Source organism: Carassius carassius, chromosome 15 (genome assembly GCF_963082965.1).
Source record: "Carassius carassius chromosome 15, fCarCar2.1, whole genome shotgun sequence".
In the NCBI taxonomy this organism is placed as follows: Eukaryota; Metazoa; Chordata; class Actinopteri; order Cypriniformes; family Cyprinidae; genus Carassius; species Carassius carassius.
Genome location: NC_081769.1, coordinates 16008178 through 16035264, shown reverse-complemented (window position 1 = coordinate 16035264; position 27087 = coordinate 16008178). Strand labels below are relative to the sequence as shown.

The following is a 27087-nucleotide window of genomic DNA, read 5'->3' as shown; positions in this document are numbered from 1 at the left end:
AGTGCACATGGTGTCCGCACGCGGAGACGCGGCTGAGCCTGTCTGTCCTTTTTCTGCCATTGGCTGAGAGAAAAGAGGCTCCTCCCTGTGCACACAGTTACTGGCTACCGTGGAGAACTGCGCCCCGCCCATTCATCCCACCCATGCCACAGCCGCGTGAGAATACAGAAACTGCACGAATCCAGGGGAAGAGTGGTGCACACCCACAAAAGATTCAGAAATAAAGGAAATAGATTTGCTGGGGTTGAACCTGATGAACCCAACCTCACGAGCGTATCAAATTATTGGGATTCTCAATGCAGTTCTTAAGATTTCACAATTTAAACTACTATATCTGCTTTGAAAGATATAATAAAACTAAATAATGAGAATGCAAAGACATGGTCGACATACAAAAGAGAGAACAGAATGTTTTCTGCGAAAATACTGCGAAAAAGACATTTTTTCCCCTCACATTCTTTCTTTTCTTCTCTTAGACACGCATTCATTTGAAGTCTACCTCGTGAGCACACACTCACACAGTGATACACAACCGAGGGCTCAGGGTACTTGTTTTCCACCCACTATCGGCGTTTAAATCCATGTGACAGCTGTGCTCCCAGCTTCGCTTCATATCATAGGTTGTAGGATCCTTGCTGCCACCAACTGATCAACATTGAAAATAGCACTCTCAAATGTTCTAAAACCTTTTGTTTAGTCCGTTTCACAGCCTCAACACCTATTAATCAACTATAATTCTACAAAAAAATTAAAAAAAAAAAAAAAAATTATATATATAAAATATAGGTAAAATAGTGATCTTATAGCAACAGAATAATGTAATGATAAATGTTTAAACATTGTGACAAAGATATAACAGAGGCAATAAATAAATAATAAATGTTAAGTAATAATAAAACAGTTTCAGGAATTGATTAAACCATAAAAAAATACAGTTGTATGCAAAATGCATATTTTAATACAAATGCAAATAAATATGAAATACTGTGGTAACAAGAAATGTTTACATGGAATTAATGAGGATATAACATTTTAAAATTTTATTAAATGCTTGGGTATCATCAACAACCAGCTTATCATGTGTAAATAAAGTGATAGAAACATACTTATTACTTTTCTTCTTTTAAAGAAAAAGAGGCTAGAAGTAGTATGGGATCTCTACATGAAAGGTGAGAAAAGTACATGGGATACGTTCATAGTTGGCAAGTGGACAGACTGTGTCACACATTAATACACTTAATCAAGACCTGATCTAAAGCAATAACTCTTACAATCACTCTTCCAACTAACTGAAGTGTAGCTATGATAAAAAGATTGACTTTTGCTTAAAAAACATAATAAAATATTGACACAATTTACATTACAGTACACATATTTCTTTCCATTCTTCCAGTAAGCTCTATACATAGACGCTACATTGTATTAACCATAAAATGTGTTGTTTTAACTGTATCAATTTGGTAAGGCTTTTGCCTTTAGGGCAATAATCTGTGGGTATTACATTTTTTGTCCTTTATGGTTATGTGAAAAATCATATTTTTCCATTTTAAGTGCTGGCATTACCATCTTAATGGTATAGTTTTCTTTAAGTAAATAAATCAAAACAGGGCTCACAATTAATTTTAAGAATTGTTAATCAGCATGTATTAGTATGCATTCATTTCTTATGGTTCCTCTATTAAGAGTTAAGATACATTTTCAGTTGGATTTGTCATGACACCATCAGAAGTGCAAAGTCTCATCACTCGCATTTACCTTTCATCACATGGACAGAAATGTCCAACATGCAGTAATTTAAATACTGCTTAAAATAAAAATACTCATCTTCCTAGCAGGACCCTTTTTTCTCCCGATACTGAATGCACTTTTTACATTAACAAAATCACATCTCCACACTTGCTCTAAGTGAACACCAACAACACAATATATATCAGAGACAGAATAATTCTACAGAGCATCTGTTGAGGTGAGCAATAACCTACTGTTAGGGCACAATACAATATTCGCCAAATCACTGAAACTTCATCTATTGCCAGCTAAGGATAATTTCAATATGAACAAGAGTTTCCTCTTAGAAGACTGGTGGGGTATTGAATGTATGGGTAGGCTAAGCATTTCATTGAAACATGTCTTTGATACATTTGTGAGTTTGTTGAAGGTGTTCATTTTTAGGGGTCCAAGTTACAAGAGGACATTTAATATGAATGAGAGTGAAAAGAAAAAGCTCTCATAACAAAGTCAATGCCTACATAAGCACAAGATGTATTCAGTCAGATATCTCAGTTCTTCTCATGAAAATCGCAACACTTCTCTTCTAAAAGTGCATATGAAAATTAGTTTAATGCTGAAACTTAGTGACTATATTCCATATGCAAGGATGAAGAGTTCCCTTTACACTCAAACCTCCTGTATGTTGATCCCATGACTAATTTAACACAAAGAGCCCTATCTCGTTGAAACTTAGCCAACGTCCCACGACACACCTTCTTATGACGTGTGAGGAGCATTGCATTCCAGAAACGACAGGGACAATGTTTACAAGAAAATGCTCTGTTGGCTAAATGAGAGCTTCTGTGAATGAGAGCTGAGAGGAACTTGCGAGACTGTTTTCCACAAACGGGACATTTCAAACGATGCTGAAGGCCTCTCACTTTGGGACAATGTCTAGCTGCTATGTGAACTTTAAGGGCTACCTGTTGAGAGAAGGTAGCACCAAGGCAAAGGGGACAGGACTTTCGTTTCAGAGGAACTTTGAGAGAACGAAGCCTGTTAAGCTTCAGTCCACCTGGAAGGCCCAGTTCATACACAGCACTTCCTCCACTTCCACGTCTGATTCTCACGAGCACAGCCATGCGCTTTTTAATTTTATGTTGCGTCCTGTGAATTACTCTCCTTTTTCTTTTAACAAGTTTTCTTCTCTCATTTCTCTGCTTTTCCCCAAGGGAGGCCTCCACCTGTTCTCTCTCTACTTTTGCAGCCGGGGTCCAATTGTAGCCTATCTCCTCTCTCTCTTGCCGTCTTTTTTTTTTTTTCTTCCGTCTCCTCAACTCCTCTTGGCTTTGAAAAGCGTGGTGTTGTGTAGATTGAAACTCAGCTGAATGCTGCTGGGAATTGTGGTGTTGCTGATGTGGCTCTGATGGAGGCAATGCGAGGGAATGCACTGGTATGTTTGGAGTAAGAGTATGCACATGACCAGTGTGATAAATGGGTTCACCCTTTATCCCAGTGTGTTGTTGCTGATGGTTAAAAAGAAGAGGTCCTGAGGAAGTTGACGGCAGAGAATGAGAATAAGAGGAGGCATTAGATGAAGAAGGGTGTGCAGCATTGGTATCAGGTATATAGAACAGAGGGGAGTAGCCAGCTTGTGTTTGGAGAGGACCCTGCTGGCTATGAAGAATTCCATGTTGTTCAGCATGTGTGCCACTAGATGGTGCGAGCTGAAGCAAAGCATTTGTAGCAGCTTCGCTTTCCGATATCGAAACACCAACACTGTTATCTTCCCCTGTGCTCCTTTGAGCAACTGGCTGTCCAGTCCGTGTTAAGCCATGCTGAGAAAGCCTATGTCGTGTGAGGCTGTTGGAGTATGCAAATGCCTTACCACACACTTCACAAGAAAACAGCTTTTCTCCACCACCCTCATGAACAGTTTGATGATGTGCTGTCAAGTGAAAGTGATGGCGAAACGATTTCCAGCATATCGCACATGTGTACAGTCTAGGAGGGGGCTGAGTGGTTGATGTCTGTGGTTTGACATCTTGAGCATATGAATAGAATGAAGAAGAGCTGCTTTGACCCCCTTGAATCAAGCTGCCACCAGAGGATGGATAGCTGTTAAGGTTTTCCCCACCTGGCGTGGTTGGCACTTCTTCCATTTCTCCTTTCTGGTGTAGCTTTCCATGTCTTTTAAGGCTCTGAGCGTATCCAAAGTCCTTTCCACACAGGATACATTTGTAGTTTTTCTCTCCAGAATGCACTGTGTGGTGCTTGCTAAGATGAAATGCCTCTCTGAAGTACTTGCCACACACAGTACAATGGTGAGGCTTTTCTCCAGTGTGTATTCTGTCATGCCTCCGCAAGGTCTCTCTTCTTGCAAATCCTCGACCACAGACGCTGCACAAATAAGGTCTAACATCACCACCTGGCCCTCCTGGTCTGTGAGTGGACTGCCTTCTTTTAGGGGGCTCAACACCAACCACACCAGGCTCCTTCTTTTTGCGGGGCTTACGAGGGCGCTTGGGCTTTCCACCAGGTGTCTGCTGATTTGGTTGCTGGTTGAGGGCCAATGCACTTGGGTTAATAGTTCCTCTAAAGGACTTTTCCATGACAGATGTTGACAATGGACCACTAGGTGAGGCAAGAGGTCCTAGACCCAGACCTCCAAGCAATCCACCAATGATATCCCTTCGATCATCCCCTCTACCTCCGTTATGGGCAAGATCACCACTCATACAATTTGCAGCTGCAGCAGTGATAGCAGAAATGGCACTGTTGACAGAGCTGGTGACATCATCTTCAGATTCCTCTAACAGAGATGAAAGTGGAAAATGTGGCTGTTGATGATGCTGCTGGCTTTGGTTTTGTGGGTGTGGATGCAAAGTAGGAGCTAATGGTGCCTTTCGAAGTGCAGTCCCTGTCATGCTGCCACCACCACATGTTGTTGTTCCAGAATACAAGTTACTTTGAGAACGCTGGTCCTTGTAGTCATCAGTGAAATCATCACTCCGGTAAGAACCTGCACAACAGACTAAACAGTAATAATGCTATGCACAAAAATTTCACAGTGCCTATGAAATATTTTTGAATTTTCAGTGGGTTTACTAAAAATATGCACTACACTAGACGTTACTCACCCGCTGCATTAGTCGCTATTCCATCTTGGGAGCTCCCAGCTTTATTGCTCTTGCTTTCTATATTACTTTCATGCTTAGATCTTGGTGTACGGCCTGACTTGCCACAGGTGCCAGAGGCTGCATGGTTCAAAAGGGATGTACTTTCCCGAAAACAACGACCACAGGCTGGACAGCGAAAAGGTTTCTCTTCATGTATTTTTTCATGGCGGGTGAGTGACTCACGACGATTGAAAGCACGACTACAAGTACTGCAGGCATAGGGTCGTGCGCCAGAGTGGATGACACCATGTTGAAGTAGGTGCCCCTTTTTTTTGAAACCTTTTCCACACTCAGAACAATGAAAAGTCTTGTCAGGACTGCCACACGAAGATGAGGCTGCACTCTCTTGTGGAGAGTGGGGAATACTTGGATCAGAAGGATGCAGAACAGGGTTTATAATGCTACTTCTCGTGCCGCTTGTGCCAGCTGTAGTTAATTCATGGCTACGTAGGTGCCTGCGCAGACTAGAGAGATGTGTGAAAGTTTTGCCACACTCACCACAATGATAAAGGGGTTCTTGTTCAGGCTGAGACTGAGGTGGCATGGAAACATGGCTGTCTGTTTTAGAGCCATTTGTCACCAAAATTGATGCTGATGTAGAAGAAGGTGCAGAAGAAGATGATGAGACAACAGAAGTAGAGGATGATGAGGTTAGAAGGGAAGAAGGGTCTCCACCAATACCAGACAAACTAACCCCCCCACCTCCATCTAAGCCTGGTGTGTTCTCCTGGTTGAGTCCCCCTGAAGTGCTACTGTTGGGGTTTGTAGGATTGCTGCTATTGTTGTTGCTGCTTTCAGACTTTCTCTGTGGCAGGTAGCCAGCCATGGCTTTCTTTCTCCTACCACCTCCTCCACCACTTCCTCCGACAGCACTGTCCCCTTTTCCATCATCTTTTGATAAAGAAAGATGTAGAGGAAGAGGCAAACCGGCTTCCTGCTGCATCAGAGATGCCAGCTGGTTGGAGGAGAGTACTGGGATTCCTTGAAAATCAAAACCTCCAAGCGAAGAAGGTTGCGATGAGGAGTGCAGTGGATGGTGTGGATGTGTGTGAGGGTGAGACAAAGTGTGAGGTGGTAGTTGCTGCTGTTGTGATTGTGGCTGCTGAGGCTGTGATAATGTAGTTAAGTTACCATGAGTGTGTGAAGAATGAAGAGCAGGGGGTGGCGCAAGGGCGGAACTTGTTTCTCCTGTAGCTTGGCCCAGACCAAGACCAAGATGGTTATGACTGCCTTGCTGAACTAAAAATTGTTCTAGACTGGAATTGGCTGGAACTCCAGAAAGAAAATACTGATTTGCAGCTAACATGCAGCTAAACTGTTGATGTAGGCTTCGTGCGTCAGACTGAGATCCTGCTAACTGATGACTAAATGTAGTTACTGCACTACTGCTGGGAGGGTTATTGGAAGTTGAAACAGAACTTGAAGGAGATGGGGAGGAGGACGATGGACCAGGAGAAGCATGGGGTACTGACAGGCCAGGATGCAACGGGGGTGGTGGTGGAACAGATGTAACTAATCCTCCAATTGCCCCTACAGTTCCTCCACTTCCACTACTGCTGGCAAAATGATCAAATCGCCCTACTCCTGAATGTAACTGCTCTTGTGCAATGGTTGCCTCAGTTGGGTGGAATGAGCGCAAAAACTGGGGGTATCCACTCAAATGACTTCCACTACTGCTACTGCTTCCAGACATTTTGCTGGATTTCCTCAAACTTTGAGATGATGAAGAGAGGGATTGTTGTTGCAAAGGTGGGGGAGGTGCACTCATTTTTGCAAAAATCGATGCAGAATCTGTAAAGGCACTGCCTCTAGATGATTGTAGTGGGCCTAAGCCAAGTCCAGACAAAATTGACCCAGATGTCTCACCTTGCTGCTGTTGCTGCTGCTGTAACTGGTGTTGGTGAAGCTGCGCTTGCTGTTGGTGTTGAAGTTGTCGCTCTAATCCAAGACCTTTGAACTGGTGGGATTGGTGTCCACTCAGCATCTCTATGATGTCCACATTGTATTTTCCAAACTGGAACATCTCCCAGTTACTGAAACATGGTGCGCAGTGGCAACACCTTCTGCTCTTTGAGCAGCAACAATATCTCTATGATGCTTTTCTACTAAATTGTAGTCAGAAAAAGCAAAGAGCAATACCTCACATTTTCCTTATGCTACTTGTGTGGTTTCATTAAAAGTGGGCAGCCACATACTGACTCTTCAGGCAATTTTGTATTGACTGTAACATGGATTTGTTGTCTTTGCAAAAAGATGTTTTTCAATGGGATTTGTCACTTATGACATGACCAACATTTCTGCTTCACATTGGATTCCATATAATCACAGTTATTTTGGATAGTTCAACTTTGATATCAGTATTTCAGTCTGAATGTTCCATAAGAGTGCAAAGACTGGTAAAAGAACTATATGCATTTATGTTTTCATATTTTGGGAAGTGCACTATAAGTGCTTAATGTTGTCTGAGTTCATTAAAAAATGTCCACTTCCTTGGTTACATTTTTTAGTTCAAGACAACCCCAAGGTCGGATGGATCCCTCCAAATCCCATGGGTTGTTTTCATTACATTCAGTATCTATTCATTCGTAATCCACTCTGACAAAAGTGGCTTACATCTCCATTTCCAAGTTTCAATTAATATATTTTTCTTTTTTCCATAGCTGGAAGAAAAATCCTCTAATATCATTCTTGGGGGCTGTGATGTTGTAATGCCACTCTTCTCACTGTGAGAGGAAAAAAAGGAGGAACATGTTAAACGATTGAATTTAAACAAACACTCTAATACAATTCTTTAAAAAAAAAAAAAAATTATATATACAAAAGAAAGAAAGAACAACAGACAGACTGTTTATTACAGCAGGCATTTTAATGTTTGATTATTTAAATACATAGAAAATGTAACTTATGCGTGTAAATGATTATGTGAGTATGGACACATATCTGAGAAATGATTTAATTTTTGCACAGTTGTATTCTTAACGAAATGAAACAACTTAGAATAACAAAACAATACAAATAAAACTGAGTATTATTTATTGATCAATATATCTTAAAACATATTATTACAATAACATTCATAATTCACTCTGAAATACTACATCGTATTTAATAAATGTATTACATTGGTTCGTCTTATCTATTATTAGCATCATCAAAATCACAGAAATTAACAGACATTCAACTGATATGTCGCTGATGAATTTAACGAATGTCATTTTACAATCACAAAGCGATACAAAACCAAAGTAGTGTGAAATACGTTCTCAGACGATAAGCGGGATGAAAAGAGTGAGATAACACATTTTCAAATATGTACAAAATGTTCTTATATTTAAACGTCGCAACTGTTTTCAATCACTTTGTCTTACATTCTGAGCAGTTGGCATTGTGCTGAAAAGATGCTGAGTGCGGTGTGAATCGTCAGGGCTAGAGGTGAATTTCATGTAGTTATTACATTTTCCGATTGCATCGGGTATCGCTAAAGAAAAGAAAATGTCAATTTCGACAGACTCCGGGGAGTAATGGAAAAATAGTCTACGATGGGGAAAATGCACTTCTATTTCCAATAGTGCTTCTAAAATGGTCTTCAAAGTATTAATGGTCGCGAAATATTTTAGCGTTGGGACTATGTGTAACATGTTAGCATGCAAAACAGCTGGCTAATACTACACAATCAGCAAAGGGACCGCTTAGCTTGCAGTCATGATGCGCGACCTAACAACAGAATGCCAGATAATGCAGGAGCAAAACGCTCTTATTTTGCAAGTAAATTAATCATAATTAAATCACAGTCGAGACAATAAAATAGGCCTTTTTACCTACGCATCCATCTTTTAGCCTGGTCAAGATGAACAGGGCCTGCTTTACTCTCTCCCACCCTGCCCCCTCGTTCATGTACCCCAGCAGCTCTGCGCTGTTTTCCAGTGGTTAGCCTTGTAGCTACAGCTAGTTAGCAGACTCTTGTTTCCACTGCACCCGAGCAGCGATAGCATGAGACCGAACGTCTCTTATGCAGAACAGACTGTAGCACAGATGCACTTTTCGTACTTATTTCCCGTGGAAAAAGCATCAAACGGTATTACGACCGAAGACTTTTTATTTTGCGTTTGCTTTTTTTTTTTGTCGGCTAAAATATTTTGGACGGTCTATGTTGGTGTTTTAGAAAGAACGAGTGACGTGTGAGATTTTAACATCGGTCGTTTCCGGACCTTGGAACACTTCCGGCTACTCCGTTATCTGTCCGTTATGGTTTATTATTATTATTATTATTATTTGAGGACAAGACGGCGTTTGTGTGAAAGTAGTGTACTTCGAATGTTAGCGTTTTCATTATAGAGTTACTAAACGATAGGGTTCGTTTGCTTTTTAGCTGTATTGCGGTTAGCTTCCAAGTGTTGTTGTTGTGCAGTCGAATTTGACATGTTAGCGAGCTCTCAATAGGTAATTCTGAGGTAAATCCGAATTACAACTCGGCGACTATGAATCAGATGTAATATACGAGATGTGTTATTCATTTATTGTAGGATTCCTTTAGCACTATGTCTGTATCTTAAAAGCTCGTGTAGTGGCCATTTTATTACATACTGACAGCTCAAATTCAAAGGCTGGTCCTTATCAAAATGGCTGCCTTGGAATTGCTAGTCTTATTCCCAGTCTGATGCTTCATGGAAGATAATATTGTAAACATTGTATAGTAAATGCCGACACGAATTAACGTTATTTACATTTTCTTTCTCTCCTCCCTCTATTTGTGTCACCAGACATTCGAGGCAACAGTTTCATCAGTTTACTTTATTTACAAAGGTGAATTTTAAACTGTATGGAAGGATGAGATATATATATATATATATATATACACAGTACAGACCAAAAGTTTGGACACACCTTCTCATTCAAAGAGTTTTCTTTATTTTCATGACTATGAAATTTGTAGATTCACACTGAAGGCATCAAAACTACGAATTAACACATATGGAATTATATACACAACAAAAAAGTGTGAAACAATATGTCATATTCTAGGTTCTTCAAAGTAGCGACCTTTTGCTTTGATTACTGCTTTGCATACTCTTGGCATTTTCTTGATGAGCTTCAAGAGGTAGTCACCTGAAATGGTCTTCCAACAGTCTTGAAGGAGTTCCCAGAGAGATGCTTAGCACTTGTTGGCCCTTTTGCCTTCAGTCTGCGGTCCAGCTCACCCCTAAACCATCTCGATTGGGTTCAGGTCCGGTGACTGTGGAGGCCAGGTCATCTGGCGCAGCACCCCATCACTCTCCTTCTTGGTCAAATAGCCCTTGATGCCTTCAGTGTCACTCTACAATTTTCATAGTCATGAAAATAAAGAAAACTCTTTGAATTAGAAGGTGTGTAAAAAACATTTGGTCTGTACTATATATATATATATGAGGGCATTTGTTATGATAGTAAAATATATATAAACATCATTGGGGTAATGCTTGATTTACCCAAACATTCATTCTGCTTCTGTGTTTAAATATTTCAAGACATGAGCTTATTATTCCCAGGGTTTCAGTCTTCATTGTCCCGTTTGCTTGCGTGCAACCAATGCACATCCCATTGTAGGCTACCAACTTTTTAAAATGCTTCAGGGCTTTATTTGCACATCCAATGTTCGTTATTTTCTGCAGTAATATGCCTTGTTAATAAATTCCATAAACATTTTCAGAATTATGGCTTGTGGATACAAAACAGACATTGCTACAGACTTTTTATGACAAAGAAAATACTAAATAGATTCAACTGCTCTAATTGTCCCTGAAAGAAACATTAAAAAGTTGAAATTTCACTTAATAACAAAAAGAAGACATTCTGTTACATACATACAACATACATCCTATGACATCATTTATAAACCCATTGTGATGTGTCTCTGCAACAAGTAATGGCATTTGCAGGCCTAGAACAATTACCACGTGACACCACACTGAGAGATTTTCGAAGGCACTCCTCATCATTAGGAATGCATGAAGGATTGGCAAACAATGAGTGGCTTTGAAGTTTGTGCTTCTATTTTCTACTCATAATTTCAAAAGAATTTCATGAGAAAGATATCTAAAACAAGTTAACACTAAAACCACAGAGGAAAAAAATCACCATCATAATCATAATATAACCATAACAACAAGAAGAAATTTCACCAATAACCATAATATTAACTGTCATAGTAATGACAATAACAAACACCAATGTATTACAGAGCTGTTAGGAAGATTGTCTTTAAGTTGTATTCATAATTCATTAAGATACACGCTAGTTCCAGTGAAAAGTTAAATGAATGTGTTACCACCAATCCTCCTGATGCTGATGTGATATAAACTACTCCTTAACACTTTTACTGGGAGGCATATATATTCAAATAGTCTGTAACTTATAACTTTCCATTTCATTACACTGACTATGACCAAAAAAAAAAGACCAGTTGGTGGTTTTACAATATAAATTCATTAGTTTTCATTGGTAAAATGAGTTCCTGACACCTGCGCTATTTCTCAGAGATCAGAACCATACAGTAGCCTAAATGATTCTGGCTTGTTTGCAAACAATCTCACATTTACATTTTTTGTTGTAATATTTACTTACTACATTAATATCTTTTTTGTAAATAATGAGATTACTATCACTGAATAATGAGTAAGCTGTGGGTAACATCTGTACCACTAACGCATGTGTGTTGTATAGCCCTTAATATTGATAAGCGTTATTGGTTATGAAGATATCAGGTATGACTTCTTGTGTTCATATCTCAGTAACAGCAGATTCAAAATACAGGTAAGCTGTTTTGGCATGCCCATATACTCGGACTGTTTGTAGAGTCTCGGTTTTAACAGCATATACACATGGCTTCAACATGGAGATTTAAAAAGCAGTCCAGAAGGTTCGTCTTTATGCAAATGGCAACCCACACCTGAGCGAGATAATGATACTGCCATGTTACACGCTAATTTTAATGCCAGAATATCAAAACATATACATGTGTTGATGAGTGCCCTTACTCTTGAGTCGTTTTCTTCGTCTCAGATCCATATTTAATAGCTTAAGGTGAACCATTTGTCTACACAGTATACCTAAGAGTAACATTGAAGGATAAGTACCCAGCTATGCAGGGATCTAATGTATTATTCTTGTGCTTTTGGTAGTCCAGCGTCCCTTATGGTCAATCTTCCTTACAAATCCCAGCACTTGGACATTGTAGAAAGTGGTGGCTCAGAATCAAAACAAAGTGCCATTGATCATTTATGAGTCTTTTTAAATGGTGATAAAAGATGATTGTCAGACGTTTCTCTTGGTTTTCGTCTGGGCTTTTCTGCCCAATTGTGTCCCAGAATGGCTTTCATTGATAGTTCAAAACGATCTCCAGTTATGTACTGAAGGGCAGACTTGAGAATTTAAAAATTGTGTACTATTTTCAGGATTCCAAAATAAAAACAAATTGAACAGAAACTCACTTGGTACATCCATGTTAAATTCACACTGAATAAGAATAAGATGCAGGCGAAACAATGGTAAGGTTTGCTTTCTCTGTCTCGCAGTATTCAAAATAGTCCATCAGATTCTTAAGAGTTTATGGTCATGCTCCTCAAATTGTTCCACCTTAATTCATTTTGTAATACGTTGTAAAAACCCTAGCGCACTTCCTCATTATGCTGAAGTGGATTAGGTTTTAAAAAGAGATAAGATCCAGCATTACGTTTGTCCAGCTGTAAGTAGCTTAACAATTCATCAGTTGGGATAAGCGCTCAACTCATATTCAACTGGTTCCTCTTAATGCAGACATTAATTACTATATTAGTCTCCCAGTAGTTCCATCATAGTTATAAGATGAAAGTCTTTCTCTTAAATATATGGCTCCATAGCAGCTATATCTGTCATGTGTAACAATGTAAAATATCTGAGGATAAAAACATGACAAAGATATGAAAAATGTCTCAGTTCATCTTTCACATCATGTGGAATTTATATTACACTACTGATATTCTATGCAATAGGTTTATAGGCAAACTGTATGCAAATAAATGGTTGTATATGGCAGCTTCAATCATAATTATAGCGGCAATTTCATGAACATAAAAAGCATGACAACTCTGAAGCTCTATTAAACCTTGCTTATAACTTATCTAATCTAATCTTGTGAATTTGCCACTATGTACATTGTATATCTGTAAAAAGATGGTGCCACTTCACTCTGTGTCGAGTTTCTCCCTCTTCGTGGCCCCCTACTTCAAAATCTGCTTCTCTTATTCCTTTACCATCCTCCCACTCCTTTTCTCTCTTCTCTTGTTATTTCTCTCCCTCTTCCACCCACTCTCTCCCTCTACCATCCTCCAGCTCTTCACACAGTCTATCCATTCCTATCTTCTCCATTCCCTCCATACCCTTTCCAGCCTCTTGCTCACACAGTAACCTCAGTCTTGCTTCCTGTTCTAACCCCTTGGTTGGATGCCACTCCTCCACTTCCCCCTCCACCGGGGATGAAGTGAAGTTGTTCAATGGTATTTTGCCTTTTAGCTGCAAACGCAAGCCTCCTGGCACTGTGTCCACCAAGAGTCCCTGTTCCCATGACAACTCCGGTTCCTGGCATGTCGCCCCATCCCACTCCTCCAGCCCCGCCTCCTCCCAGGTGACCTGACATTGCTGCTGAATTACGCTCCTGCTCTCGCCCCGAGGTCGGGTGCGAGTTCATCTTGATCATGTGGTGACGGTCGAGCGACGGCGTGGCGCAAACATTCTGTTGCGATTGAGCTTTCTGGTGGCTAACGCGGGGCAGGGTGGGTACCATTCCACCTCCCCCTCCAGATGTGTAGTCGACCATTCCCATACCCATCCTGCTTCCATCGTACTCAACCCTGTCTGCCTCCTCCTCCTCTAGGTGTTCTGGGGACATCAACAGCCTGTCCTTGGACTTCTTCAGGGTGTTCGTATTGGAGTTCTTTGATGAAGTGGCCATGGCTTTGTGGTATTGGTGCTGCTGGTTCTTCGACATCCTTGACAAGGTGTTGCCGTCAACGAGGGCGAGGAGCTGGTCTGTGGATTTGACACGGCGTGGCGGTTTGGAAAGCGTATCATAGTTCTGGTTTTGCTTTGACTCCGGTGGATCCAGAGGGTAAGGATTTGGGGTGTGGCTTGGAGCAGACTGTGGATGAGGTATTCGAGGACGAGTTCCACGGTTGGGAAGCGTGCCTCTTCCCCCCATCGTGTAGTCGCCACCCCAGGGAAGGTGATGCTGGGAGGAATGAAAGGTGGGAGGAGCGTTATTGGGCCTCCGTTTGGTGGTACAGTAACCTGAATACTCCTCCAATCCTCCTTTCTCTGTAGGTGGAGGAAAACATGTTTGAAAAGATCAGAAAATTGGGTGAGAAAAAAAAGAAACCATTTAGGGATACACCGATATAAAAAAATCTGCCCGTTATGAAAAAAAAAAAATATATATATATATATATATTTATATATTTTTATATATATATATATATATATATATATATATATATTTTTTTTTTTTTTTTTTTTTTTTGGAAAAATGCAATATATTTATAAAAGATAATACATTTTTCATGGTATGGTGGTTAACCAACAAATTACCAAATCCAAATTCTGTTCAATCTATCTATCTATCTATGGCCAATGAATAACAATTAATGGCTGACATTACGATTCTATACAATGTGGACTAAATAAGTTAACAATAGAACACTAAAACCAAAAAATAATAAAGAATGTAAATAAAATGTAAAAAGTGAATTTACATTTCACATCACATTTAATGGGATTCATCAGATGTACATGTAATGGTGTTAATAAATTATAAGGGTTTTTAAATGTATCTTTAGGTAAGAATTAGATGATAGCAAATGTTATCTAGATGGAAAATTAGCAATTACTAACACTGATAAATAAGTCATCTCTGATATCAGGCAATAACCAATATGGTACCAATATTGTGTATATAATAAATATGAATGCACATCAAACTTTGCGCTACAAGCTAGAAATTCAATAACAAATTTTATATAAATTGAACTCATAATATAAATTCTTCAACCTCCAACCATGGACTACATGCTTAACGCTTGATTTCATTAATGCTTTAAACTTTATTTCATTACTATAGCAATATTAATACAATCCTGTTTTATCCTCAACCCTGAGCCATTTCATATTTTGGCTGATTAAGTCTGAGTCATTGTATCAGCCTGTATAACCTTCGCCTGTGCAGAACTTTCTTGTCCTCCAACTGTAACTCACACTTCCCAGGAGGTTTGATGTCTAGCTGAGAGAGAGGCCTTAAGGCTGTATACGTCTGTACAAGATTGTGGGCGCTTTGCAATGGTTTGCCCTCATTAAAATGACCTTCACAAAACATTTATATTTCCCAAGCATTCAAGTGAAACACTAACACTGCTTTAAATAAAAACCCAGGCGTACAGATATTTTTATGCAACGCTCCATATGAGACTTGTCTCCTCATCATCAAGCAGGTAATTTCTCCTTCAAAACACAAATGTCCTAAAAGTCAAACTGTTATTGATGTTCGTCCATCTATTTCTCCTTGTTGCTTATAAATTTGCTTTATGTCTTTGAAATGATGAGGGTTATAATTAGAAAGCAATCAAGCCAACTTTTATGCAATTCCTACAAAACATAATTTACTTAAGATTAGAATCTTCCTCTCTACTGGTAATAAAGGACTCACCCAGACGTTTGAGAGATGAGTATCTGTTGATCTCAGGCTTCATGGCAGCTTCATACGAAGGCGGCAGCTGAGCCAGGTTATGTAGAGATTGATGGAAGGACGGCTGGGGCTTCATGGCGTTAGTATGTTTACTGGGCTTCAATGTTCCACCGGTGGCCAGCTGCATGTTGTTCATACGCTGTGCATGCTCTTTAAACACAGTGATGGACATTGAGGTCATTTCAAACTCAGAACAAACAATTGTAGAGCTGTGGGCTTTACCTACCAATGGTAGCTGTATGTTTGGGACTGGAGCCTGTGGTGTGGATGAAGTTATGCTGTAGATTCCCCACTGTGAAACAGAACAAAGACATGTGCTTTAGAGATTTCTGCCTTCTTATCTTTGTGACAAATTACACTATGAATACAGTATGAATTCACAAAGTACATTTATCCATCTACTGTAAATGTTGCCCTATTAAGCTCTTTCTAGCTCCACAATGTGTTGAAAATTTTACACCGTCTGTTCATTCTAATGCCATCATATACAGCTCTGTGCTAAATAATTCACAAATGCCCTTTCATCATTTGGCTATTGCTTTTTCCCTGGGTTCCTTCTTTGTCCTGAATTTATACAGTTGGCCGTTCACAAGGCTCAAGCTGAGATGGAAACATGAAAGGAACTCTGTATGACATATAATGCAATAATACCAGCCAACAGTTAAAAAATAATTTAATATTCATGAATATTTGACCCATGACACTTTGAAATAATGAAATAATGAAATAATGGATTTTAATAATGGACATTTAATTTCATAGCATATGAAAATTTTGTAAGGAAATAATGGACTTTTAATTTTCTTCTTGACCATAGATGTCAATAAATCTCAGTACATTTAGTGGATGGCTACACAATCATTAACCTTGACTTTTCATCTACACATTAACATTTGTGACATTTATTCCATTTGAACAGTTTTGGGGTTAGAACATAACATTTTTGTCATTAGATTATAGTGAGCTGAATTTAAGTTTCATATTAAAGCTTTCTATGTCTTTTTATTAATGGAGGATCTGTGGTTATATCTTTTAATAATTTCATAATTAAATAGTGTAGTATTGTATGTACTGATGTAATGATATTTCAAATATCTTCACTATTCATCATAACATATAGGTTAATTAAACTGAATATAAACTGAATCCATAGATTATTGCTATCATCACATTAATTTAATATTTTTACATTTTCGACAACAAATAAATAAAAACTTTAGAAAAAAAAAGCCCAAGGGAGGGGATCATTTCACCCCAGGGACGCAAGATTGTCCCCTATTAATTTCGTGCTACCAATTAATGTTTCTTTTAATTTATATTATATTAATACATTTTTTTATGATATATTAAATAGTAATACTATCTTTAACATGCTAAACTCATCTTGCTAAACTAAATGCACCCTGTTCCTGTATCCAGACCAGATGGTGGATCAGCACCTAGAAAGGACCTCTATTGCCCTGAAAGACAGAGGAGACCAGGACAACTAGAGCCCCAGATACAGATCCCCTGTAAAGACCTTGTCTCGGATGACCACCAGGACAAGACTATAGGAAACAGATGATTCTTCTGCACAATCTGATTTTGCTGCAGCCTGGAATTGAAGTACTGGTTTCGTCTGGTCAGAGGAGAACTGGCCCCCCAACTTAGCCTGGTTTCTCCCAAGTTTTTTTTCTCCATTCTGTCACCGATGGAGTTTCGGTTCCTTGCCGCTCTCGCCTCTGGCTTGCTTAGTTGGGGTCACTTCATCTACAGCGATATCGTTGACTTGATTGCAAATAAATGCACAGACACTATTTAAACTGAACAGAGATGACATCACTGAATTCAATGATGAACTGCCTTTAACTATTATTTTGCATTATTGACACACTGTTTTCCTAATGAATGTTGTTCAGTTGCTTTGACGCAATGTATTTTGTTTAAAGCGCTATATAAATAAAGGTGACTTGACTTGACTTGCCTGTTCTTAAAGGGTTAGTTCACCCAAAAACGAAAATTAGTCCATGTTTTACGCACCCTCAAGGCATCCTTGGTGTATATGACTTTCTTCTTTCAGATTAAACCATTTGGAGTTATATAAAAAATTGTCTTGGCTCTTTCAAGCTTTATAATGGCAGTGGGCAGGTGTTTTTTTTTTCAACAGTCTGAAAGTAGTCAAATAAAGTGCATGCATCCATAATAAAACACGGCTCCACGGGGTGAATAAAGGCTTCCTGTATTGAATCAATGTGTTTTTGTAAGTCAAATATCCATATTTGAAACAGTATAAACACCTTTTTCTCATTTCTGTTAACTGTCGTAGGCATAAGCCATTCCAGCAGATAACGTAGGACATATGCATAGCATAAGCATCGGTTATTAGTGACGAACGCAGAAGCGCAACAGAGAGAGAACAAAACAACGTGCCAGTCACAAATTAGAAGCACAAAACAAAGATTTGTAAAGAAACATTTTGGAGAATTGGCCAGAGACTGGTTTTCCTTTGGTAAAGTAAGGAAACTTTGCTTCCTCTGCTCCTGTAAACAAACGTTGGTTTTCACGAGACTCGCATGCGCATGTGCTGCACCTACGTCATCTGTCTCTCATGAATGCGACAGTCAGCGGAAATTACACAAAACTGTTTATATAGTTTTAAATATGGATATTTTTCTTTAAAAAATGCATTGATTCACCTCCTGGAGTCATGTGATGCATGTTTTAATATGGATGGATGCGCTTTATTTTACTACTTTTGAATTGTTGAACAAAAACACCCGCCCATCCCATTATAAAGCTTGAAAGGCCCAGGATAATTTTTAATATAACTCTGTTTGATGAGAGGGGGTAGTTGTGACCTAGTGTTTAGAGAGTTTGACTCCTAACCCTAAGGTTGTGGGTTCGAGTCTCGGCTGGCAATACCACGAGTGAAGTGCCCTTGAACAAGGCTGCGAACCCCCAACTGCTCCCCAGGCACCGCAGCATAAATGGCTGCCCACTGCTCCGGGTGTGTGTTCACTGCTGTGTGTTTGTACTTTGGATGGGTTAAATGCAGAGCACGAATTCTGAGTATGGCTTTTTTTCACTTTGATTGGATTCGTCTGAAAGAAGAAAGTCATATAAACTTAGAAAACCTTGAGGGTGAGTAAAAATTTTAAATTTTTGGATAAACTAACCCTTTAAGGGGGGAATCACCCCTGCATATGGAGATTATGGAGCTTTCCACTTACGTCGGTTATCTTTACTCTGTAGCGTTGGATAGTGATTTTTCGGGGGTCGTCCAAGAGTTCCCTCTCCTCCTCCAGTACCCAAGGCTACACTGTTGTTCCTCTCTCCCTCTTGAACTGGACTCGACTGGTGACGCAACATTTCCACAAGAGCCCTGACAGGGAAGCAAGTAGGAATCATTAGTCAATAGAACACAATTTAAGGTAGATCAAACATCCTTTTTAAACAAGACTCATGAACTCTCACCTGGGCATATTGAGTTCTCTGTTCCGAGGCTGTCGTGAAGCCTTGTGGAATGCCACTTTAATGGCCACTGCCACTGCCACTGTAAACGAGATGACTCCGCCGATGACATAGACTGTGTTGTTGCTTTGTTCGATGCGGCTGAGGTCCGGATGGGCAGGCAGTGGCGATCTGGTCGCAGGAGGGGCCGTATTGGCCCACACAGGGGAATGGTAGTTGTGGCAGCTGTTCTGATCCAACCTTTGAGAGCGGTCCGGACAACAAAACCGATAATGGCAGGTGCCACAGCAGTAGATGAAGTCATCCTTGGAGCAGTTAAAGGTGAGGTCATACTGCCCCATGACATCATAATAGCCCCGACACACGTCCACTTCCACCAGTTTGCGAGGGGGCGGGGCTACCTGCGCTGCTCCGAAAGGGGCCTTCAGTGCATCAGTCGTTACATTCTTTGGCAGCATTATCTGAGGCAGCGGCCTGGGGGGCATTTCTGCCGCTCCAGCTGGCTGCTTTGGCCGACGATTCATGGACTTCCCTCGCATACCCCCAACGTTTTTAGAAAGGGGATACAGAAAGCCCCTACCCTGAGATCTGGGGTTGGGCGTCGGGGTAATGGTGATAGGCCCATTTGGTGTGTTTCTGGTGGGGCCCGGGACGCTCGCAGAGGAAGTGTTAAGTGGGACAGCGATTAGCAGGAAGAGAATGATGACACGCATTCGAGCTTCCAAGGTGGGCATCATCTTTACATGACTAACGCTGCTATTTTCTCTCGCTGACTCAACCCACCGCACAATGCGACTTTTGTAAAAACAGCCTGATTGCACTGTATGTAAAATATACTTGTAGCAGCCCTCCGACGTATGAAATCTGAATATATATCAAAACAGTCTCGAAAGAAAATACTGTTCTCAAAGTCTGTTAAAGTGTGTGCTGTGAACGGTCACACTCCGAGTCGGTGTGAGAGAAAAATAACTATTTCGAAGTGCTTTGAGCTTCACGGTGAGTTACACAACACACATTCTCTCATCATGCGGCGCTTCTGTCCAACTTATAGCTCAAAAACCTGAACAATATGTAAAATAATCCAAACTCTGACAATATTCTGTGCAGGTAACAATACAATTTGCTAGTTCATGTATGAACAGGAAATGAAATTCAGTTTTGAATGTATAAACAAGGCAAATATTCCCTTTTGTGGATGTCCGCAGACAAACAAAATGGCATCTCGTTACTGTCCTTCTATTACTTCAGTAGCTAGTGTTTTAATGACACATGAAGGCAATTATGTTGTACAACTGTGTACATTAAAAGTATTAGGTTTAATTCCCCGTTTTGGCACTTATCAGAATTAATTATTCATTTAAGAGAAAGGGGCAACTGTAAACATCTTTAAAATGTAAACTAATGTTTTGCTTCTCGCCACAATTTATTTTTTACTTTTTTTGGGCACTCCTTACATTCAGCAATGGCACTTAGTCTTCAAGCAGATTTCCCTGACCTGTAATGCTCCCTGAATGTTTACTATTAAGAACAAATATAATCAATTTCCATACACTTGGTGAAATAATAAATAATAACCTCAGAAATGAATCTTTATCTACTGCACTTGTTTACGTGTTAACAGGACTACTCCAAATGTTGAACTTGGTTCAAGGGCAGTAATGTGAGGGATCATTTAGATTTTGTGCAGTATTTCATGGCCTATATATTACTGAACTAAAATGAATTTGTGTTTCCTCATTCAGCATGTGCAGAATTACCAAATGGATAAACCTGTGTGTAAATTTCAAATAGTTAAAATAGATCAGATATGAATCGAGTCATCTGTCATGTTGGATATAAAATGTACGCCCTATCTGCACCTATTTTAAGTGTGTATTGAAAATGTATAATAAACCGTTGACACAGAGACACAAAAAATGATGATGGTGGCAGAAAAGACGTTTTCAAGGCTGATTGTCTTCACAATAGAAGTTTCCAAGGAGAGTTACTGTGTGTAAACCTTGTAGCCGCTTTCCTGTTTCTTATGGTTCACGCAGCAGATTTGCTTTTAAGATAAGCCCAGATAAGCCCACCGAGAAACATTTGAAATGGTTTGTTGAAGCTCTCGGTGAAACTGTTAATAATCCCATGGTGTGTACATGGCTGTTTCCTCATTAATTAAGCAGGGTTGATCTTGGAATCCACTGGCAGTTATGAAGTGTTCAGTTATCAAGCGATGTGCCTCTGAAAAGAAATTAACACATTGAAGTTACATCCTACATGCGAGCACACACACACACAGACATCTGTGAAAGTTTTTGAAAGATCATAGTTAGCTTGTCATCTGCATGGCAGCCTATTATTTTCATTGTGACACGTATGGCATGTGACAGGCAAATAAGGTATGCAGCAAATAATGTGATCAATATAGATTCCACAGATTTCAACACAAAAGAGTTTTTTATGGGGTTGGACTGTATGTCTATACACATTATCTACAAAAAAAACAAAAAAAAGGTGTTTTCAAGGAGACCATACATTAACTGGCTAGCGCTTGTTCATAAGAAATATTAGTAAATGCAGACATTAAATACACATATCTGCAAATAAGCAAACATTTAACAAATTGCTGCACACATTCAAAACATTAAACTTTTTCAATCAAAGCTGCTGAGAAGTATGTGAAAAATGGAAACAACTGCAAAATATGACCATGAAATGACTCTTGAACCATAACTTGCTCATTAGATTATTATTTTATCAAATAAGCATTGTATGGTCATGTATAACCTATATATGATTTCCATTCGCAATAAACTATAAGCAAAACTCATCATTACAATAGCTAACTTGCTTTTGCCCTATCGGTAAAATCGACATGCATGCTCTGATAATCGTACTAGTCCAATTTTTTAAAAAGCAAATAGAAAGTCTATAGATATAAAAACATTTTTTTATTTTTTTGTGTGTTAACTTATTGTGTGTAATATTGTTTCTGCAAAAATGACAATAATGATAGATAGATAGATAGATAGATAGATAGATAGATAGATAGATAGATAGATAGATAGATAGATAAACAAACTTAACTACAGCAACATTTTAGCATTTATATACAGATTAAATATTTATTCTTTAAATCTGTTCTTAAACCTAAGTCTAACATTTATAAGTACGTGCAGTACAGCTGCAGATTCCAGCTCATGACGCTGAAAAGAAGGGCTGATGTGATGACCGTTTGTCTAATGTGTTACAAAAAGTCACTATGAATCAGAAGCATTGAGAGAAGTGAATAGTAGCAATGATCTGAACAAATAGTGATCAGTGCTTTTCAGAGAGCATAGCATGATGCATGACACGAAGGAGGGGGTAAAGCAAGAGAGAGATGCTGCTTTCCTGACACTGTAGGTCTGTGTGTCAGAATGTTTGGGAGGAAGTGAAACAGTCAGTGTTATTCTGTAATCAATACCTATATGCATTATTTGTCACAATTGTAGGGACCTGTGGAAAACCGTCGAGCAGATAAAAGAAGGTTTGGTAGAGTACGAAAGAAAAGCGAGATAAATGCAGGGTAGAGGTTTAAATATGAGCACAGCATAGCAGAAATGCACAGAGCCAGAGGTATGACAGAGGAGAGGTGCTTTGTGTGTTTGTTAGTGTGTGTGTGTGTGTGTGTGTGTGTGTGTGTGTATGTGGGAGTTCAGTGTGTGGGTGGAAGAGAATGGAGAGCGTTCAGTGACTCCACTTACTAACACACATACGCACACAGTGTACACAACACCGGGAACATACAGTGCTAACACCAGACGTAGAGACTGCAACACATGCAGACAGTATGCTGGCTCACAAAATGCACTTTTTTACAGGTATAAAAACTGTGTATAGTCCTCCGAAAGAGTGAATATTCAAAATCTGTTGTCGCAGATCAACAGGTTAATGACATAAGGGACAACAAAACAGCACGGCTTTGATATAATGAGGCACAGATACCACCAAGGAAAACTGCTCAGAGAGGAGCCACACAAGTCTGCAGGAAATACAGTATTGGCCAGGAAAATAATACTTGAGTCTCTGCTGCAGGCTGTGCTCTCATCTGAGGTATAGCAGCTATACAGCACGTCTACAGTGGCTTCGTGCCATCAAGCTGGTTCTGTACATCAGCTAAAATAGTGAACTATGGAATATTGACTGATTTTAGAAATTAAAAATAAATAAAAAAGAAAGAAAGAAATATTATATATATATATATATATATATATATATATATATATATAATTTCAATGATAAATAAATAAAAATATGGGCTAATTATTCTTTGAAGTATTTTGAAAGTCATGAACATAATATAAAATCCATTCATTTGTGTACAAGCAGTGTTAATACACACTGTAAAAAGTTCTAAATAAAGCATTAGAGTATTTAAAAGTATTTAAAAGAAAATACTACAAAATCAGGTATGATAAATCTGGGAAGAACTGCTTGTATTAAAGTTCAAGCAAATAATGTAAAGAAAAAAAGATATATTATATTATATACACTATAAATGTTTTTTTGAAGTTGTAAATAAAACTGATTATTTGTTTTAAAAGAATACACAATTAATATTACAGACTGATTATATACTGATTCAATAATGTACACAATTACATAATTAGAATTAAAATAATTTTTCTACTTCAAAATTTCACATTTAATTCAGTGTGTTATTTGCCATTTCTTTGTAATTGTTTATTAAATGTATAGGCAGTTTCTGAGAAAGTGTATTTCAGTGTATTACTTTACATTACATTATATTATATTTAGATGCAATAAAGATGTTTGGCAAATGTTTAAAATTATCATAGCTGAATTTGATAATATATTCCACAATAAAAGTAGCTAATGACTGAAATATTATACAACATTTCGATATATTACAAAATAATTATTTGAATTGTCAGAATATACTCACTTATTTAAGTAATGCTGGGAACTTGATGAATGCTGCAAAATGACTATTACACTGCTGCTAATAACGCTTTAATAATTAGCAGAACATAACCTGCTTGTGGTTTTTCCCCCATTTTGAGCATAATTAATATGGAAGCATTAAATGGCCAAAGTGCTTTTAGAAAAGACTTTGCATTGACAGATGCAATTATGGATTTTGCACATACAAGCAGCCTACGTCGGAAGAATGTTTTTCCTTTTTTCACCATTGTATTTTGCACACACCCATGAGAAGTTCAGCTGCAAGCACTAAGCAGCAAGAGAAGACATTTTAGTCACAGATCACTGATCTGAACAGGTGTGGCACTGAGTGATTCATGTGGGCCATTCACAGTTTCACAGCAAACCTAAGAACAGCCCATAACATTAAAAACAGTAACCTCTCATTTGCATATCTGTAATAAAGCGTAGGCCATTTCGACACCTTCTCGTCTATGTCAAACAGTATGCGCCTCTACAAACTGGATTAGCTTTTCCTGAACACGGCACCCAATCAGCAAGGCTCTGTGGGCGACTTCTAAGAGATGTGACACTGAAGATGTGGCGCATTCACAAACAGTTTCTAGAACGTGAGTTCACAGAGGAATCACGGACGATTCATCTGCTTTTAATCTGATTTTAGGAAATCGTGCCATTCTCCTTGTATTTAATTGTATTTCTGTTGCAAAACATGTCTTTTTTGGATGTTCTTTCGACTTCTTTTTATCTCCCTCCCTCCATTTCCCTCTCTCTCTCTCTCTCGGTGATATTCAGTGCGTGGGTTGAGGCAGCTCACTCTCCCTCAGAATAGCACTGCAGTAGTTCAGACTTGTATAGAAGGAGAGAAGGATAAAGAGAATGATAGATGGGATGAATATACCTTTTTCTCTCCTCTAAAACTGCGGTTCTCATGAAAGACAAACAGTTTGCCCTTTTCCTTCATACCCCCCACCGTGACACTCCAGGCTACTCTTGGACTTGACTAGCAGTCCATCACATCCTATAACATACACTCATATTAAAAATGCATATTTATGAATGCACTGCCTTGTTGCAGTGAGAAGTGAAAGACAAAAAAAGCATCATTAGATCTGAAGGAATGACATGAGTCATTTTCACATAGGACAGAAAAAAAGCACCAAAATGTGCCATTTGGCAAGCACAGATTCTGCTTGGTGCTTCTTGACAGGATTTTTTACTTTCAAACTCGAAAAACAGCTTTATTCAAGTGCTGGGATAATGAAATAGTTCAAATAAACGACTGAACTCTATTTGCAGGGCTTTGGCCTTTTTTTTGTTTTCTTTGAAACTAAACAAAACCAGATGATGTTGTATATAAATGTAGCCTAATTCAAAATCCTAATTCAGAAGCATCAGATTTGTCGTAATTTCCAATAGTGATGCAGTATTTGCTTTTCACCTGCAGTTAAATAAAAAGTTATATAATAAAAAAATAGAAAAAATAAGAAGAAATAAATGACTGTTAATTATGTTCTGTTAATTGTCAACTTGGCATAACATAAGTTGACAAATAAATAAAAAAATTTAAAAAAATCACCGAACGTCATACCTGTAGAGAGTGATAACGCATGAAAAGTCCTCTGCGCAACCCACCTGACAAATCGGACTTTTGTTGCTCTCGCGACAGTCATATTCCCCAATAATAACAGGGTTTGATACATTTCTGATAGCTGAAGGTGAAACTATCGTATATCGCCGTGTCTCTTGCGGATTGTGGACCTGTAATTCGCACGCGGGTGAGTAGGTGGACATGACAAGCAGCGCGAGCGCATTGAATGGCCGTCTGCGTAGGCGTGAATGCATGTTTGCACGAAAGGTGATGTAGAGCCACCTTACACTTTCATACCTGTGAACATCTTCCTCCGGTCGCTTGCAATAGATTAAAAACATAAATTGTGACATGAGCATGTCGAACTAGTAACATTTATTATTTTTTTTTTTTTTTTGCGCAAATCACGAAACTTAGGGAACCAAACATAGACTTCTGATCAGTTAATTAGATGACTTGCAGAAACACAGTTGAGCGACTTACCTGTGCTGATTTCTGCCGCTCCTCAGGACAACCCTGAGCGACGACGATGGCTGAGAAATTCAGTTATTTCCACAAACTGTTGCAGCACTTTCCTACTGCTGGCAGTCTCGTCTTTTGCTAACAAAACAACAGTTATAGTCACTAATTGCTTTCCAGGATTTTCTCTCACCTACCCCAGTTGTTTCCATGTTCGTATTACAGATAAAGCATCGATTTTTAGCGATAGACAACAGATCGCGTAGAACTTATTTGCGTGTAAACGTTCTGTACTGTGAAAGTATTCCAGGTGAGAGAACCTTTTCCTAAGTCCCTCCTATATTTTTAACACCGCTCAGAATAACGGACGGCACCGATGCCATGCGTTTTTTTTCTCTGTGTTGCCGTTAATCGACGCCGCCTGCAAAGTGTGCACACGGGAACATTCCGACCCTGTCACGAAACACCGGTGGAATGAGGCGGGTGTTCTCACAGAGGTCCGCTGCGCTGAATAGTGCGTTTATTGGTTTCGCGAGACGGTGCTGATGAGGGCTTGATACGTCGATTCCAGACCGCTTCAAGTGCTTCGATTCTCAAACTACTTCTCATCCTTGCCACGATTATGGCTGGCTAAGCAATATGGTGCGTGAGTGTGTGTGTGCGCTGAAGGGAGACACACTGATCGGTTGCCATGGCAACGATGTCATTTTGTTTGTGACTCTAATAATCTTGATTCCTTAAAGAACAAGAATGGGTTGCAGAAAAACAGTAAGGCATCGACATAAAGACGTATAGCGGTTGCTCGATGTGACAGCGAGGAGTTTAGTAAACAAAATGAAAAAGAACACAAAAAAGGAAGAAACCAACAACCCTGCATGATGACACAGCCATTGCCTATTATTTGGCACAGCCTATAAAAAAAGCCTAAGTCACATAAGTACTTGTGTAAGTACGCGCATAACGAATTAGGTACTGCACGATGTACATTTTCATTGATTTAATCTGCATTAAAATACTCTTCTTTG

General features: G+C 39.1%; 2 protein-coding genes across 3 annotated transcripts; both read right to left on the bottom strand.

Annotated features, from left to right (window-relative positions):
* Positions 1-1021: 1021 nt before the first annotated feature.
* On the bottom strand, positions 1022-9350 carry si:dkeyp-69b9.6 (uncharacterized). The gene is made up of 3 exons (XM_059567568.1): positions 8708-9350; positions 4851-7612; positions 1022-4732 (listed from the first exon to the last, which is right to left on the bottom strand). The coding sequence occupies exons 2-3, from the start codon at positions 6910-6912 to the stop codon at positions 2352-2354; spliced, it is 4443 nt and encodes a 1480-aa protein (XP_059423551.1). The 5' UTR covers positions 6913-7612; positions 8708-9350; the 3' UTR covers positions 1022-2351.
* A 1131-nt stretch (positions 9351-10481) lies between these two features.
* LOC132158238 (protein shisa-7-like) lies at positions 10482-26762 on the bottom strand. 2 transcript variants are annotated; one of them, XM_059567567.1, is made up of 7 exons: positions 26087-26762; positions 25901-25923; positions 19090-21309; positions 18846-18997; positions 15863-15928; positions 15598-15786; positions 10482-14216 (listed from the first exon to the last, which is right to left on the bottom strand). In XM_059567567.1, exons 3-7 carry the CDS (start codon positions 19821-19823, stop codon positions 13300-13302), a joined length of 2058 nt encoding a protein of 685 aa, XP_059423550.1. In that variant the 5' UTR covers positions 19824-21309; positions 25901-25923; positions 26087-26762; the 3' UTR covers positions 10482-13299. The 2 variants fall into 2 exon arrangements, with proteins under 2 accessions (XP_059423550.1, XP_059423549.1); XM_059567566.1 differs by lacking the exon at positions 25901-25923.
* Positions 26763-27087: the final 325 nt, after the last annotated feature.

Coding starts and splice junctions, on each gene's coding strand:
- LOC132158238 (XM_059567567.1), bottom strand. CDS start 19,823: ATGATGCCCACCTTGGAAGCTCGAATGCGTGTCATCATTCTCTTCCTG. Junction 15,929..18,845: donor ACAGAGTAAAGATAACCGAC/GTAAGTGGAAAG, acceptor TCTGTTTCACAG/TGGGGAATCTACAGCATAAC. Junction 15,787..15,862: donor CAAACATACAGCTACCATTG/GTAGGTAAAGCC, acceptor CTGTGTTTAAAG/AGCATGCACAGCGTATGAAC.
- si:dkeyp-69b9.6 (XM_059567568.1), bottom strand. CDS start 6,912: ATGTTCCAGTTTGGAAAATACAATGTGGACATCATAGAGATGCTGAGT. Junction 4,733..4,850: donor AATAGCGACTAATGCAGCGG/GTGAGTAACGTC, acceptor TCTGTTGTGCAG/GTTCTTACCGGAGTGATGAT.